This window comes from Haemorhous mexicanus, chromosome 5 (genome assembly GCF_027477595.1).
Source record: "Haemorhous mexicanus isolate bHaeMex1 chromosome 5, bHaeMex1.pri, whole genome shotgun sequence".
NCBI classification, from domain to species: Eukaryota; Metazoa; Chordata; class Aves; order Passeriformes; family Fringillidae; genus Haemorhous; species Haemorhous mexicanus.
The window spans coordinates 65,497,106-65,513,956 of record NC_082345.1 but is presented as its reverse complement, the minus strand read 5'-3'; the positions used below and the strand labels follow the sequence as shown (position 1 = coordinate 65,513,956).

The window sequence follows — 16,851 nt, the reverse complement described above, 5'->3', positions numbered from 1 at the left end:
TAGAGAATTGCCCTCACCTGTAATTAATCAGATATTGCCTTAAGTCAGTGTTTGATTCTAAGCCACCAGCTTCAGATAATTCAAGGTGATCCATCTCTGCACAGAAGATTCACCACTACTTGCATTCAAAATGTGTGCAGAAGAGTGTCCCACTGTCAGAGAAGTCAAAAACTCATTTCTGAGTGGAATCATTCTTTGATTCACTGACATCACTGTGAAAATTCTCCCTGTCTTCGCTGGTAAGAAGACTCCTTCTAATGAAACCAATTTAAATTAAAATGGTAGTCACCCCTCTGAGCAGAGGTAGCTATGAAAGGTTATAAACCACCTAACGCAGCAGTTACAGATTTAAAAAGCCTTTGGATACATTAAAGTAAAAAGTTACAGTGCTTTTGTCTTGATATTTTTTATGGTGACTTATTATTCTTGTCTGGCTGTGACTACAATGAAATCACAAGATTTCATTCACAAATTCATTTCACTATGAAAGGGAAACTACATCTGCTCTCTAATTTTTTTATTTTTATACATTCTTACATTTACCTGTGCACCCTAACATGCACATCCTAAAATGAATTAGAGAAAAAGAAAATTTAAAAATGTCTAATTTCTGGAAAATCTACCTGTTCAAAACAGGTACTTGAAAGTACAATTTATCTCCATGTTCTTTTAGAGCCAGAGTCATGACATTTGTTATATTAATTGAGAATAGACTTATGTGAAAAAAAAAATGCTGCAGTTCAAAATGAGTTTTATGTCAGACATTCAACCTTTGTATCAGATTGTTTAAACTTTGTACTGCACTTAAACTGAACAAGCAGTCTTGCATGATCATTGAAAAGACAAAACCTTCATGCAGGGAGAAGGGCCACTTCTTCCTTCAGTCAAAGGAGGTATTCTGAGGGTTCCTGCACTGTCCAATATATGTTTGCTATTAAGGTTATAAATTAATTTGTTCTCTCCCTAATTCTCCTTTGTAGTGTTTTACACATACATTTGATTATGTTTTCCAGCCTCTGGTACGAAGTCAAATGCTGCTCAAGCATTTGCCTACCCTCTTTTCCTTTTCTGGGTTACACAAATTGTTTTCCTCTCTTATTTGTGGACCTTATTTGTTATATTCCTAAGCTCTTCCAGCTTACTTTTAAGTTTTGTCTCAATGAGACTTTCCTTAAGAGCCCCAGGTAACACACTGATTCTTCCTTCTTCCTCAAAGTCTTTGGGTCTCTGCAGTAATCCAATACCATTGTTTCTGGACTGCTCCTCCAAAAATTTGCAGTGAAATAAAGTCTGAAGATGCAAGCACATATGGCTACCAGCATGGAGCCATTTACCTGTTGATATTTGGTATATTCAGCACTTCCTTGAAGCAGTCAGTAAATGTCAAATCATTCATTGTTTATACTGATACATCTTTTGGTTTCAATCTTCCGGTAAACTTTTTCATTTCAGAGCCTATTTTTGTGGATGCTCATGTTATCCCAGATGGCACTGACCCCAATGATGCCAAAATCTACTTCTTCTTCAAGGAAAGACTCACAGACAACAGCGGCAGCACAAAGCAAATTCATTCAATGATTGCAAGAGTGTGCCCAGTAAGAACTGTTTTGTTTACCAGGTTGCTGGGATAAACTGCTAGTGTGACATGATAATCTAAAAGACTAAATGTTGGAAAAGCCTTTGGTTTGACAAAATTTCCTGTTTCTGTGTCACCATTCATAATTAAGAAGAGCTGTTACTGAGCTCACAGCTAGGGTCTGAACAGGTTATATATATCTAACTGCAGGTTATATATATCTAACTATATGTGTAAGAATATGGAAGTGTAGAGGTTCAGGGATTTGTGTATTTCTCTGACTGAGTCAGAATAGTTACCAGAGTTGAGTTTTCAAACTTGCTGTCCTTAGCACAAATAAGACACATTGTTTTCTTAATAAAAATGAACTTCAAGCAATGAAGGCGTTCACACGTACACACTCAAAATAATTAATGCACATCAGAAATACCAAGCTTTTAAACTGGTGGATTTAACTTTCAAATGCAGTTTTCATTTTTACATCTGTTCTTTCTGCTTGCTTGCATTGATGCATGTGTGAGCCTAACTTTAAAAATGTGCACAGGAAATTTAAATTCAGGAGTTGTGGCTATTCCTGGGCAATAATTAATTTTTTTTCACAGCACTCCTCATTGTCTCTGTTTCATTTTTTTTTGTATCTCTAATCAACTGTAGATGAAAAATTATTGAAGCAGCTATTAATATCTCTGGTGAAATCAATTTTTTTTTAATGAGAGAAAAATTATAAATGCACAATTGCTGCTAACCTATTCATTCCTTCTTTTGAAATGCTTCACGAAGTTCATTGTGAGTGTTTATATAGTCCCTGTCTTTAACTTGAGTTTTCTTTAGAATTTGATGCTTTGTGATGTTTTTGTACCTGGGTGGGAAGGTGTTTGTCCTTCTCTGGCAATATGCTGAGGCATGTGATCTCTTTTATAATCTCCATTCTCTGTATTTTAGTGAGAGTGCCTAAAGGCCTTTTTGGGTTTTGCAAGAAGACATTTCACACAATTATGGCTGTATTGGGTTTTTTACTGTTATGATGAAGCCCAAATGATTTTTGAAAGGCCTGAGCCTTTTTAGACTTACACTGAAGCCAGTGGCAGAATCCCAAGGCAAATTAAAATAAATCTGAGCCAGTCATATTTGTGTACTTGTACACATACCATCATATTCATGTGTTAACATCTTTAAGACTGGCAAAATATATTACCCATAGAAAAGTCTCCTTATGAGTCACCCCAAATGTTGGATTACCAACTCCAGCAGCATCAGTGACACATGCACAGCACTTTATTGAAATCCCATTTCAGAAGCTTCTACATTTTGGTTTTTCTCTTGGGTGACATCCTGTTGTGCAGTTTGGAGGACACTGCTCCTACATAAGGCATTCATCAGCACAGTTGGTCAGGATCTGTCACCTCAGGGCTGCATCACCTGGTTTGGCAGTTACAGTTCCCACCCTGGACCATGGGAAATTGGAAAGATCCATGAGTGAGCTGTGAACAAGCCATCTCTGGACCAAGCTAGCAAGACTTGCAACAGTGCATCACTAGCTTGACTCACACTAGCCATCATTGCTGAACACTGTTCAGAGCATCCACCTCATGGGCTAGTGTTCTCACTAGGTCAGGCGCAGCTATGCTGCTGTCAGGGCTAGAAAAAACATCCCTGCATAGAACCATGAGACCTTCTAGAGATAGCCTGGACTTTATCCTGGGTGTCAGTGAGTGATGTAGAGCTCCACAGTCACTTCCAGTCATAACAGCAGAGATTGCTGGTGTACAAAAATCTACTGCCCAACCCTCCAATCCTGCTAGCCTAGCAGAGAAAGTCCACTCAGAAAACTAGTTCTTGGTTTATTCTGCATATAGAATGCTTAGATGAGGGGATTTGGCTTAGTCCTATCTATTTTTTAATATTAAATTTACCAGATAATTATCTAGATAATGAATTAACCTGAGAAAAATGTGGGAAAGCCCAGTAAAATGTTAGCTGTGTTTTATTTCCTATTTTCTGAAAATAATATTCCTTTCCAGAATGACACAGGTGGTCAGCGCAGTCTCGTGAACAAGTGGACAACATTCTTGAAAGCAAGACTTGTGTGCTCAGTAATGGATGAAGATGGAACAGAAACTTACTTTGATGAATTAGGTATCACAGAAAACATTCCTTAAACTTTCATCTAAATGCTATGCCTTGTGCATATTTAATGACTGATTTTCATTCAGTTTCTTAGTCAAGTTTTTAACAGTGAAATCATAGCTCTAGAAGCCCATGACAAAATTCCCCTGGCAGTTTTATGACAGCAAAAATAAATTCTTCGTAAGTCTGTGTAATTATAAGGTAATTAAGGTAATTAATCTTGACTGTGTAAAACAATGATGTATGTAAAGGAATAATTATTGGAAGAAAACATCTAAGTGACTCTTATGTTTTGCTACTAGCTTGGATTACAATAGAGGGTTCTTGACATCCCTTTGAAACTGTTTCTTATACCACTGTGTAACATACAGCTTTTCCATAATGCATTTTTTCTATTTTTTGATCACAGGGGCAGAGTCATCAGTTTGATAATTCCAGATAATGCTGATAAATCCTGTTAGTGGCACTAGCAATAGCACTATCCATAGTATTATTTTTCAGGAATATTCAGTCATAAAAATTTTTGTTTCAGCGTGCAAAATACTGTAAATGTTAAATGCGGAATCTATAGAGCAATCACAAGAGGTTTCTTTTCATGAAGGAATTAATAGATGCATAGCTTGATACCTACATTCCTTACAACACTACCAGAAAGTTCAAAATTCTGTGTTTTCTGTAGTTGAGATGTGCAAAATCATACTTCTAAATTCATGTATTTGAAGTTTTGGTATGTGCTTTACTATAAATATAAATACATAAAATATACATATAAATCTATACATACCTATAACTATAAATATACCTGTAAATATAAATATAACTATAACTATAACTATAAATATAAATATAATGTAAATTAAATGTGAATGTGAATGTGAATATTATAAGCAGCTAATGTGCCCTGCACTGGGTCTGCATCTGGTTCTGATCTTGTCTCCATTGTATCCTCTCTCTTTTCTTTATTATTATTCCTGATTCCCACCATAGCAAATGGGGTTTGGAGTCTTCTTGAGTTTATATATTTTCAACTGTTTGGGGTACTTGCTTTAATTGAGGGTTTCAATGGAACCTGATTGGGCCTAGGAGCAGATCCTAACTTGCTCTAGCTCAGAATGTGCTAGGTGCTTGGAGGACTGATTTTCTGAAGTTTTCAGTGCCTCAGCTCTGCCACAGCAGCTCATCTTTCAGAGCTGTGATTTACCAACCCCCTCCTCTTCAACAAAGCAGTAGGATAACTGCTTTTAGTTTCTTGTATGACAATATGTAGGGCCATAGTGAATAGGAGACAATGCTCTCAGCATGGGCTCCCAGCACAATTCCCTAGCAAAGAGGAAGAATACAGTCACAGCTGGAAATTCAGAAAACTGGGAGAGAGCAAACATGCTTCTGTGTTCATGTATAATTCAGGAGAGTATAACACTTCCAGTTCTGCATGGTGAAGTCTTTTGCTTTTGACATATTGAAAAGAATATTTAAAAAATTCAGCAGGTTAAATGAAAGAGCCCCATGAATTAATGGATAGCTAAAGAACATATTCTGTGATAAAAAGCTCACACAGTTCAGTCTTTTTTGAGTTGTAAATTAAGTTTAAGAGGTAGCATGATTATAGTTATTAAAAACATTTGTAAAGAGAAACTGTCAGAGATTAAAGTAGTTTTCACTGAAGTGTAAAAAAAAATCAGCAGATCAGAGGTAATAGTGGGTAAATTCATTTCAGTGAGTAGGTACAGCTTTGCACAGTGCAGTCAATAAATCACTACACAACAGGAGATGGGAGTTTTACATCTCTCACAGTCTTTACTGCAAAGCTGTCTGACATTCATATCATGTTGAAAATGCTCTAGTTAGGGCACTTCAGTGCATTCTGGACAATAAAACACCTAATTTCCCTGGTTTTGATTACATCCATCTATGGGAACTCTTTGTCTTTAACCGAGTGCAACCTAAATGTTTTCCTACTGCTTAACAACCTGCTGAAACAAGATACAGCTGAGAAAAATGTGTGACATAGATCCTGAATGTATTTGAAATTCTTTGCCTTCTGTCTCCATAAGGCTAGAGGGCATGGAGTTAATTTCCAAATTTGTTTCTGAGTGTTTAAATGCTAGATTTATGCACATATGATCTGTTCATGTGGAAAATCTCCTTTTCCCCATTCAAGTCTGAGATAAAACTACTGTTGAGTTTAGAAGGATTAAAATCATCAATTAAACTGGAAAATAAAGTTTTTCTTACTATTCAAAATGTTTTTCTTTCTCTTTCTTACAGAGGATGTGTTTCTCCTAGAGACAGATAACCCCAGAACAACGCTCGTGTATGGAATTTTTACAACATCAAGGTAAACATGGAGATTTGAAAAAAATTACCTGAACTGCCTAATTTTCTGCATGAAAGGTGAAACTGATATTTTGTGGATGAGGCTGTGCTGGGCAATTTTGTGTGTCTGCCGTGGCTGTGGTTTGCATGCAGGAGTCTCAGTCTCATTGCTGTTGGTTTTTATGTCAGAGCTGTGCTTCTTGGAGCAAACTGCTTCCTGACATACTGTCAGCTGCCACTGGGAAAACATTTCCATCGAGGGCCACTTGTCACTGCTCAGCAGTGGAAAGCTAAATGACTTCAAGGCAGTGAACTCATGTGGCATCTGAGAGCACTTAGCACCTCCTGAAGAACATCCAGCACCCTGAAGGATCAAACCAGGCTATCTTACATGAATTCATGCAAATCATTTCCAGTCTCTCAGCTGGCTGATGATCACAGAGATGGTAAATAACCATATTGGCTTCAGTTGGCTACAAAAGGACAAGCTTAGGTGGCATCTGGTCACCTCCTTGCAGCCCCCTGTTTCCAGTCAGTTGTATTCATTTACTGTCTGGTTTAGAAAGCATTTACTGAGCTCCCAAGGGTGGTGGAAGCACCTTGATATGGCTTACTATGCTGAAACTCTCCACCAAGACTCACAGGTGGACCAACAGATTCTTCCACCACTACCTTTTTTTTTTTTTATTTTTCATCTTGCCCTCACTGCATAGTGTTAACAAAGAGTAAAATTGATTACTATCCCCTGATTTCTGATGTGCTACCCTTTATTATTTAGATTAGAGGTTATTATTTATTATAGATTATAGGTTATTTCTTACATTCATAGAAGTCTTCATGGAGATTTTTTTAAAATTTTCATTAATTTGCTCAAATTAGAAAATTATGTAATTTATTATTAATAATTCCTTTAATGGCAATTTTTAGTAAAAAAATCCTTTCCGATTTTTTTTTTCTCCAAGACTTTTTTTCACTGGGATATAGGGGTCTGCTTACTCAAATGTGTAAATATGATAGGAGAATGTGATTCTATGATATTTAATTGGGGGAAAAAAAACCCACTACACAAGTTGTAAACTTAGGTGCTATCTATAATTCCTATTTCACAAAAATATAAAAGGATGAGTTTATATTTAGTAGTAAAACCACACTTATAATTAGGTTGGGGGTGAAACATGTCTGAACTGGAAATACTTCTACGTAATTTTGGTATTTGTCAGTGGAAGTAAGATTTTAATCAGAGGAATGTATAAGGTGACAAGAGAAATCTTCCCTTTTTCCTGGCTCTCAAGCTATTTTCTTTCTCTACTGAAGTTTTTGCACATGCATTAGTCTAGTCTTGCTTTATTTTTGTTCAACTATAGGTTAAATATGTTACCCAGTTAAATACAGAAACCATAGGGATTTTACTCCCTAATAGCTCCTGTATCTTCATCTCTGTAGACTTCCAACTCCTAACAGTAGCAAGAGAGAAACATCACAGGAAGTAGTAGCTACTAGCATTTTTATCTAAATCATGCAGACGGGAACCGAGTAATACTGAACTAAATTATCTCAGTGTCATAATATGCTGTAAATCTAACATAAAACATCTGGAAAGACTAAATGCATTGCTCAAAATCTATTAATACCTAGTAAAATTTCCACAAATACCATAATCCATGTAAAAGATTCGTTCTGCTAATCCATATATAGCTGAGAGCAATGTGGATTTCACTTCTATTGTTTAGACACTATGTGTAATGTTTTCAGGCTTTTTTCTGGAGTGTTTTTTCTTCTTCAATTGGAAACAGTTACTTGGATTATCTTCATCCTACAGCTAACACTAGGCAGATTTTAGACTGTCTGGAGTTTCCATTTTTAAAAATAAATACCACAAACCTTGCATGCAGCGAGAGGAAAAATGAGGGAGCTTAATCACTGTAGTCAGCCTTAGTATCAGTCTGGAAATTTTTCCCCTAGTTCCCTTCATCATCATGAGGTGATGGAGACCATTCAGGGCTTGTGCTGCCTGGACCCATGGCTGAATCTAGAGCAGTGGGAAGAACATGCCCTTTTCTTAGGTGAATCCCTGGGTTTCCCTCAGGAAGCTTCAAACTTGGGTCTTAAGAAGACCAGTTTTATGGGTGGTTTTGAAGACTATATAGGAGTAATTCCTTCACAACCACATCTTGTCCCCATTTTTTTGCAAAAAAAAAAAAAAAAGCTGGAAACTGATTATAATAATCCAGACAATTGTAATTGCTCTGGATGTTTTGATTAATATTTTAGCCATGTATTTTAAGAGGCTCATGGAGATCTTGTGGTTAATATACTGGTAGGAGTTCTGGAAACCTGTGCTGAGCTTGGCAGTACAAAGTTTATAAAACTCCTGCCTCACTGAAGTCAGCAATATTTTTGCCATTGATTTAACTGGAGCCAGATTATATTTCTTCTATATTTAGCATTAGGAAATATCTGCAATCTTCCTTTTGCACCAGTAGGGTAGTGCCTGCCTCTCTCTTTTTTCAGTTCACTGTTCAGAAAGGTGCTAAGTCTTAAAAAGTAGTGGTGCATATTGGGCAGCTAGATTAGTTGATTTAAAATGTTTTAAATCCGTATAAAAGCAATAAATTGTATACAATTTTATGTTAGAGGTATCTTTCATCATTGGACCATGCAAAATTATGGAAAAGCTGTAAAAAAGTTGGTAGATTGCAATGCTAACTTTCTCTTGTCTTCCAGCTCCATATTTAAGGGCTCAGCTGTGTGTGTGTATCATCTGTCTGACATCCAGACTGTGTTCAATGGACCATTTGCACACAAGGAGGGCCCAAACCACCAGCTGATTCCATATCAGGGCAGAATTCCATACCCACGACCTGGCACCGTAAGTACAAAGATGTTTATTCAGTCTTGCCAATTGCTTGTCTTTGTTTAATGCATAAATAAATATTATTTATTCCAGGAGAAAAGTCTATATGTGACTGTGACAGTTACAATTCATGACTATTTTATTTGCTTTTAAGTTATCTGCAAATTCAACTGCAAATCATGTTGTGTCTGGAAGTCTTCTAGGAAGAATAAAAAGTCATGTAGAGTGTTAGTTGTTCTTTCTCTTTCTGCTTCAAAGGTGATAAGAATTCGTTCATTAGGTGATAGTTCCCTTGTTTGCAAGTGCATTTCCATTTTGGGGGAACATTTGAGCAAAATGTAGCTAAATAAACAAGCTTGCAAAGATAGAATTGTTAGTGTGTTCCACAGCCTGAATCCAAATGTCTGTAAGTCTATCTTCTGTCTGTTTGGATTTTCTTTAGTTCTCTAGAATCTTGCACCTCTACTCAGGTGCTTAGGAGATGTAATAGGAGATTTAGAGAACAAGGTTTCTGGAACCTGTCACTTGACTAAGTCATACCATGCCAGGTTCTGAATCTTAGAAGAGAGACCTAGAAATAAAAGCATTTTCTTGCCGTGCAGTTCACCATCATCTTCCTTGTAAGAATGCTTTTTGTGTGCCTTGCTTTCACAACTTCCTTTCATTTATAATCTTCCAATAAATTCTGTATTTATAATCTTCCAATAAATTCTGTACACAATTAGAGCTAGCTCTGTTTCCAAGTTGTGTAAAAGTATCTCATGAAATATTTAAACAAAACTATTGTTTCTTCTCACTCTTCAATTCATGATGTATACAAATTGCTTTTAATCCACTTTATTCTTTCTTTATTTACTTACCTTTTTTAACTATTCTTAATTTATATGTAGCAGAAATGTAACATCTGATATTTCAAGCTTTAATAAAGAATGCATGAACTTTCTCTAGAATCATCTCTGAATCCATATTTGCTAAATGAAATATGGTTGTGTGGGTGTGTGTTGACTCCTATGAAGTCTTACAGTTTCTCAAGTATCAGAACAAAATAAATATGCAGAGAATCATAAATTATTTCTCAACAATACAGTTATATTATTTAGATTAACGCTTTGGTGCTTTTCCATTCATCACAGGAAATTAAATTTTATTTTAATTTTGCTAGTCCCTGTGGGAACCCTTAACCGTATCGCTATTTCAGTCTGATTTGTCTTTATGCTGCAAAATCTTTTTCTTTTTTTTTCTTTCTCTCTCATACATAGAATAGCTCAGATACATGGAATAGCTCTCCCTGTTCACACAATCCCTGTTCACACAATTCTTCATGACAATTTAGTGCTGTTGCTGCTGGCTGTAAGAGTCAGGACTTTACATTCCCAGATCTCTAGAATTAACTAATCAATACCTGACATTCCACTAAGATCTAATGCTAGCATTGGTCTTTCCTTGCAATTAATTCATACAGCTCTAATCTCAAGAGTGCACTGAGGCTTTAAAAAAAGGACCCATTTAAACAGCAAGTTTCACATTAGTCACATTTCAGAGTTTCTTCCAGCTTCAGAGTGTTTTGTTTCTATGTGTTTCCTCAACCACTGCCATGTTTTTCTTGGTTCACCTCATGGAGGCTTATGAGGTATTCCAGATGGGCCTAAAGAAATTGGGCAACACAACAGAAATGCGAAAAAAAATCAGATTTGCATTTACCATGGTGACAGAAACTATGTGCACTTTCCAGATATGCCCATGAGCTCTGAATTGGAAGATAAATTCTTAGATCATAGCTCATAGAGATTCCTTTAGATGACCATTGCTCATTTTTGGATCATCGGCTTTTGTGCTTCCTCATGATTCAGCCACAACACAGTATCCCTAAGTCATATTTTCTAAGATGAAATTCCTTTGGCTTTGCTTTTATTTCACTGCCAAAAAAAATTCCACTTTTCAGTGTGTGCTACAAACTTTATTTTTCACTTATACTAAAGCATTTGTAAAAATCAGGATGTGGGGATTTTTCGCTGCTCAGAACTTGTGTTCAAAGATTTAAAATGATTAGCCAAGTTAGCAGTCTGTGGGGCTTGATCTTCTTTTCTCTGGAATGTACTTTTTTTGTAACTTCTGGGATGCTGGACTAGACAGGGATGGCTTTTTATATGACATGGAAAATCCTACTTTGCAGTTGCCTAAAAAGATATTCATACTAAACCTCTGGGTGGAAGTGAAAGTTCATCATGTTGCAGTACACTGGATAAACAATGGGAAGGCTTCAGTGTAGCTTCAGTAGGATTAAATGAAGCAATACATTCTTTTGGCCATGATCAACTCGGCAGTGTTTGGCTGGCCTTCACTAAATACCAGTGGTTTCTTATTTCTCCACAAGCAAAACTTACTTATGGAAAAAGAAATACATAATTGGCAGCTTGCTACTAAACTCAGTGATGTTTGAGGGTAGTTTCCATTTTTCAGAGTTTACAGAAATAGTTTTTGTACCTACAGCATATTGGAGAATATGCTGTACTTTAAAGAGCTCTGATAATCAAGTGTAAACATAAAATTGTGTAGACAAGTTCTTGAATGAGCTGTGAAGGATGCCCGTTCAATCCCTCCAGGAAAGGGAGAGCTTATGGGTTTCTTCAATATCATCTTTTGCTTGTCACTGGTTTAGCAAAAGAATTAATTGATTAAACATGTTTGCAAAAGCTTTGCTCGGAACAATGATATAATGTAAGTTTTTAGGGTCATGCTGGTGTGAATCATAGCACAGACATTTTTGCAAGAATTCACAGACAAAAATCTTATGACTCCAGCTCAAAACCAGAAGAGTTGGAAGTATCAGAGAAAGACTTCTAATTGAGCTATGTGAGACAGAAAAGTTTAACTTGAACTGTTTGTGAAACAGAATCCCTCTTGAAAGGAACTGAGGTCTGGCAGAGCAATACCAATCTTGCTAATGATGAATGCAGTTCTTTTTTAAGCATTTATTGCTAATCTTTACAGATAGTTCCATACACATTTTCTGGAATGTGGATGAATATGCCGGAGAGGATAGAGCAAGCAAGATAATAAGAATTGAACTTTGTGAGCAATCCTAGAGCATTAACATAGAGCATCTTTTCTAATGAGAGCCAAAACTAAACCCTTAGGATAAATATGAGCCCAGAAAAATAAATCAGCAAGGATGTCAGATGAAAGAAACAGCCCATGTCTGAGCTGGGTTCTGGTTCTTCTTCCTGGAGGGTACTGATGCCAGAGCAACTTCTTTTTAAGAGCTCCTACCAGAGCTGTTCTACTTTGTATAAATAATTAACTCCTAACTGAGCCAGAAGATGACTCTAAAGCCTGTGTTTAGGCTGAAGTCCCCTCTCTATTGTTTCCTGGTATGCCCAGTGAGTAGTTTATTGGGTGCACAATATGGAGCAGCTTTTAGCAGTGAGGGTAGAACAGGCACTCCTGCCTGTGGTTACGGGGATGCCCCGGGAGGTGAAAACCCAAATTCTAGCATTGCAGATCATCAGGTAGGTTGGACACATGACTCAGATATCCCCAGAGAGATTCCATGTCTGTCAGAATATGATTCATTTTATGTAATTTTAGCCATCTAAAAGCAGGGTGTTCAGACTGAATTACTGACTACAGAGGAAACCTAAGAATAAATGCCTGACTTTAAGAGAGTTGGAGTCAGGTGAGGTAAATCTCTCCCTAAGCTACTGACTATTTTGGGTCTGTGGTTTTGACCAGAAATTCCATCCTAGATGTAAGAATGGCCCTCATCAAAATAAACAAATTTCCATCAAATGCTTTTTATTGAACAAATCATTTTCCAATTGGAAAAATACTGTGTGGAAACACTTCTGAATATCTCCAGTACTCTGAGGAGAGTTTCACAGCTCAGAAATATGGTAAGGGTGAAAATGAAAGCTCAGGAGCAGCAATAAGAAGTGAGGTAGTGGTAGCTGAAAAAAAAATCAATTAAATTAACATAAGTACATGGAGAACTTTGTACCAATTACTAACCTAGCTCTGATTTCTTCAAAGTCTCCTTTTAGTTTCAAATTCAGTAAAGAGTTGAGTTTTCTAAGATGGCTTTTATTTTCTGGTGAGGCCCAGAATGCCTCTGAGATGATGATTTGGATGGTTCTTCATTATATTTAAAGAAGCATCCAAAGTATTCATGGACTTCAGTTACTCCTAAGGCATAGAGGAATGTATAGACAACCTTTTCAGATAGAAATAAGTTGTTATGGGACTCCCTCATCAACTCCATGTTATTTCTCTTTCAAATGAAGAGGAGTCGCGGGCCCTTTCATCATCTTATAATCAACAAAATGAAAGAGGGATATTGGCCAAATTTCAATTAAGTATCAGATTTTGTTTTCTGCCTTTGAACTAATTCTGTAAAAAAAAAAGATGCATAAGTTGTTTTTTTTAACTGGCAGTTTAGAAGCATAAAACGTGTAGAAATAGGTTCAGAAGTACAGATCTTTGCCATCAAGCTGGATTTTTGAAAGTGCAAAAATACATATTGGTTTGTTTAATCAAAAGTGATGGGAATTCAAAGTATAGCTATTCAACACTTCATTCCCTTTACTGGATTATAGTAAGTTTTGGTCCAAGTCTGAAGTGCTCTTTTTTGGGAATTTCCTTTGTCAACTAACTGTCCATATTTGTAAATGATCTGGAGATGAAAACTCTCTGAGAGATGATAAGTACTGTTCATCATTGCATGTTTCTTGCAGTGTCCGGGAGGAGCCTTCACACCCAATGTGCGGACAACCAAGGAGTTTCCAGACGATGTTGTGACCTTCATTAGGAATCACCCTTTGATGTTTAATCCCATTTACCCAATCCACAAGAGGCCATTAATCATCAGGATAGGAGCTGACTACAAGTATACAAAGATTGCTGTGGATCGAGTGAATGCTGCTGATGGGAGATACCACGTCTTGTTCCTTGGAACGGGTAAGACAAATTTGGCAGCATTCATTTTCCTCTGTTGCAATGTTGCAATCAACTCTGATTTTTACAATTTATAGCTTTCAGAAATGTTTGTTTACATGTTTGCAATCGACAGAAATGTTATAGAAATCTATGAATCCTCTTTACTTTCTGTGTATTTTTCTTTTTACTATAGACATCATTATGTGCAAGAGATACAATGTATTGATCTTAGTTTTGAGACAAAAAACAACACTGGTATATATTTTATTGGATCTAAATTATAATACTTCTCTTCATGTGGTTTGTCTGCAATATGATTCAACATTAGATTTTGATGATCTGCAATACAAGAAAAAAATACCAAAATCTAGCTTTATATTTTTTTTATACTCTCATCATCATTATTTAATATATGCTGTGTAAGCTACTTCTGAAGAAAAGCACGATCTGATCGAGATGCTGCAAAGGCAGAAACAACTCCTCCAGAAAACAGTAGTAATATGGAAGTACTTAGCAGAGAAAAAGAAACAAATGGTTGGAGTCCTAGCAATAATGGACACAGAGAACCTGATCCAAGTATTCTAAAATATTTTCTGTCTAATATAACCTGTATTTTGTTTTTACTTACATCAAATTTGAATCTGGTGTTATGTGTCTGAATTTTGCAGGGAACAGGTTAAGTGATTCTTGCACTGATCAATTTAGATTTTTTAAAATATTCTAATGTGAATCACACCCTTTAGATTGAAGCAGATGACAGGAGTGGTACTCTGACTAGACCCTAAGACTCACTCAAATCTGAAACTCCCATTGGTTTAGCAGGGCATTGGAGGTCAATAAGCACAAAGGCTAATATTTTTTACTTTTTTTTACAAGTAGAACAAAGGAAAAGAACTCTAGGAGAACAAATATATGCCTGAACATCAGAAAATGATTACAGAAATGGCTTGCATTGCTTTTATGGTTCACATATTATTGGGGCCCTGGTTGTTTTCTGCTTGTAGAATAACTGTGTCTGCCAACAAACTCACATGGGGCTGGGAATAACCATATTGTTTTATTAGATTTAGGAAGCGGGTGCTAAAAAGCCTCTTAAGAATGTCAGATTTCTATAGGGAAAGGATTAAAAGTAACTCTCATCATTCTTCTTAGAAAAACCTCTCCAACTATCAAAATCTGCAGGGTCCCTATGTGCCAAAGGAGGCCAACTGCACACTGTGCTGTGTGTGCAGAAGTGTATACAACCAACAAGTTGATGGAAAGGATTTTTTTCCTGTATTTGGCTGCTTTTTTTAAGTACTGTGCCTAGCTGAGGGCTCACCAGTACAAAGAAAACATTGACCTAATGGAGCAAGATCAGTTGAGGGACTGTATGATGTGATGCATGAGAAAAAAGCTGAGAAAATGGGTTTGTTCAGAGAAAGCTAAGGGGAGACTTTAATGCTGTTGACAGCTATCAAATGGGTGGGTACAACTGCCTGGTGGGAAAAAGTCAGATAGGGACTCTGCTCAGGGTGCTCAGTGCCAAGGTGAGGGATTTCACACAGTGGAAAAAGGATCCAGAGAGGTTATGAATTCTCCATCTTCAGAGAATCAAAAGGTTCAAAACCCAACAAACATAGCATTGAGCAGCCTGCTCTAACAGGACTTGCTTTGAGTGTGAGACTGCACCAGATGTCTTCTACAGGCTGCAGGTTTCTGCAGCTCTGTGAAAGGAAAACAAAACCACTTAATTCATGTGAGGTTATGGATGGAGAAAATGAGAAAGGCTAAAGCCCAGCAAGAACTCAATCTGGTTACTGCTGTAAAAGACAATAAAAAATGTTTCTATTAATACATTAACAGCAAAAAGAGAGTTAAGGAGAATTTCCATCCTTTACTGGAAACAGTGAAAAGGCTGAAGTACTTGAGGCCTTCTTTGCCTCAGTCTTCAGTAGCAAGACCAGTTCTGCAGGCTCCCAGCCCTTGAGTTTGAAGACAGGAATAAGAAGCAGAATAAGCTTCCATAATCCAAGGAGAAGTGGACAGTGACCTACTACACCCCTTAGATGCACACAAGTCCTTGGGGCTGGATGGGATCCACCCAAGGATACTGAGGGAGCTGGCAGAGTGCTCCCCAAGCCACTTCCCATCATTTAGCAGCTGGCCTGCCTTACTGGGGAGGACCCTGCTGAGTAGAAGTTATGTGATGCCCATCCACAGGAAGGGCCACAAGGAGGATGTGGGGAGCTACAGACCTGTCAAGCTGACCTCATGGCTGGGGAAGCTTATGGAGCAGATCACCCTGAGTGCCATCACATGGCGTGTGCAGGACTACCAGGGGATCAGACCCAGCCAGCATGGGTTTGTGAAAGTCAGGTCCTGACCAGCCTGAGCTCCTTCTATCACTGGGTGACCCACACAGGAGGTGAGGGAAAGGATCTGGGTGTTGTCTTGTGGTCTTCAGCAAAGCCTTTGACACCATTTCCCTCAGGATTCTCCTGGAGAAACCAGCTGATCATGGCCTGGATGGGAACACTGTTCACTGGGGATAAAACTGGCTGGGCAGCTGGGCCCAGAGAGCAGAGGGGAATGGAGTTACATCCAACTGGTGGCTGGTCCCAAATGGTGTTCCTTCAGGCCTTTCCCACCCTCAACAATTCTATGATTCCATGTTTTTCCCCCAAACCTTTACCAAGTCTCCATCTGATGTAGAGCAAATGCTTAGTGTATGATAAGGCATAGTCAAGGCAATGAATTATTCAAAGAATTTAATAAGTGTTTGATCTGGGCATTTTTGTTTTCTTGGCTGGAAATTAATAAAGGAGTTTTAAGGTGTTCTTGACTCTCTCCTATCTGCAGCTGTTGGAAAATAATAAATTGACCTAATTAGGACAGGGTTTTCTACAGGGTGGGTTCTCCCTCTCCTTTCCCTCTCCCCACCACTAACATAAACCCACATTTTCTCTTTAGTTTAATGAATGCAGATACAATTTTTGACTTAGTGAGCTGTTAGGATTCTTTTTTCTCCTTTCCTGCAGAAGTCTTCTTCTACTATAGAAATATC

The 16,851-nt window shown here is 37.4% G+C and overlaps 1 protein-coding gene across 2 annotated transcripts in view; it reads left to right on the top strand.

Annotated features, from left to right (window-relative positions):
• The window catches only part of SEMA3C (semaphorin 3C), a 118,089-nt gene that overhangs the window by 78,517 nt on the left and 22,721 nt on the right, over window positions 1-16,851 (top strand). For both annotated transcript variants that reach the window (XM_059847441.1, XM_059847442.1), the window contains 5 exons: window positions 1,453-1,595; window positions 3,598-3,712; window positions 5,972-6,041; window positions 8,744-8,888; window positions 13,604-13,826. In XM_059847441.1, the coding sequence (XP_059703424.1) occupies window positions 1,453-1,595; window positions 3,598-3,712; window positions 5,972-6,041; window positions 8,744-8,888; window positions 13,604-13,826 (696 nt within the window). The remainder of the gene's footprint in view (window positions 1-1,452; window positions 1,596-3,597; window positions 3,713-5,971; window positions 6,042-8,743; window positions 8,889-13,603; window positions 13,827-16,851) is intronic.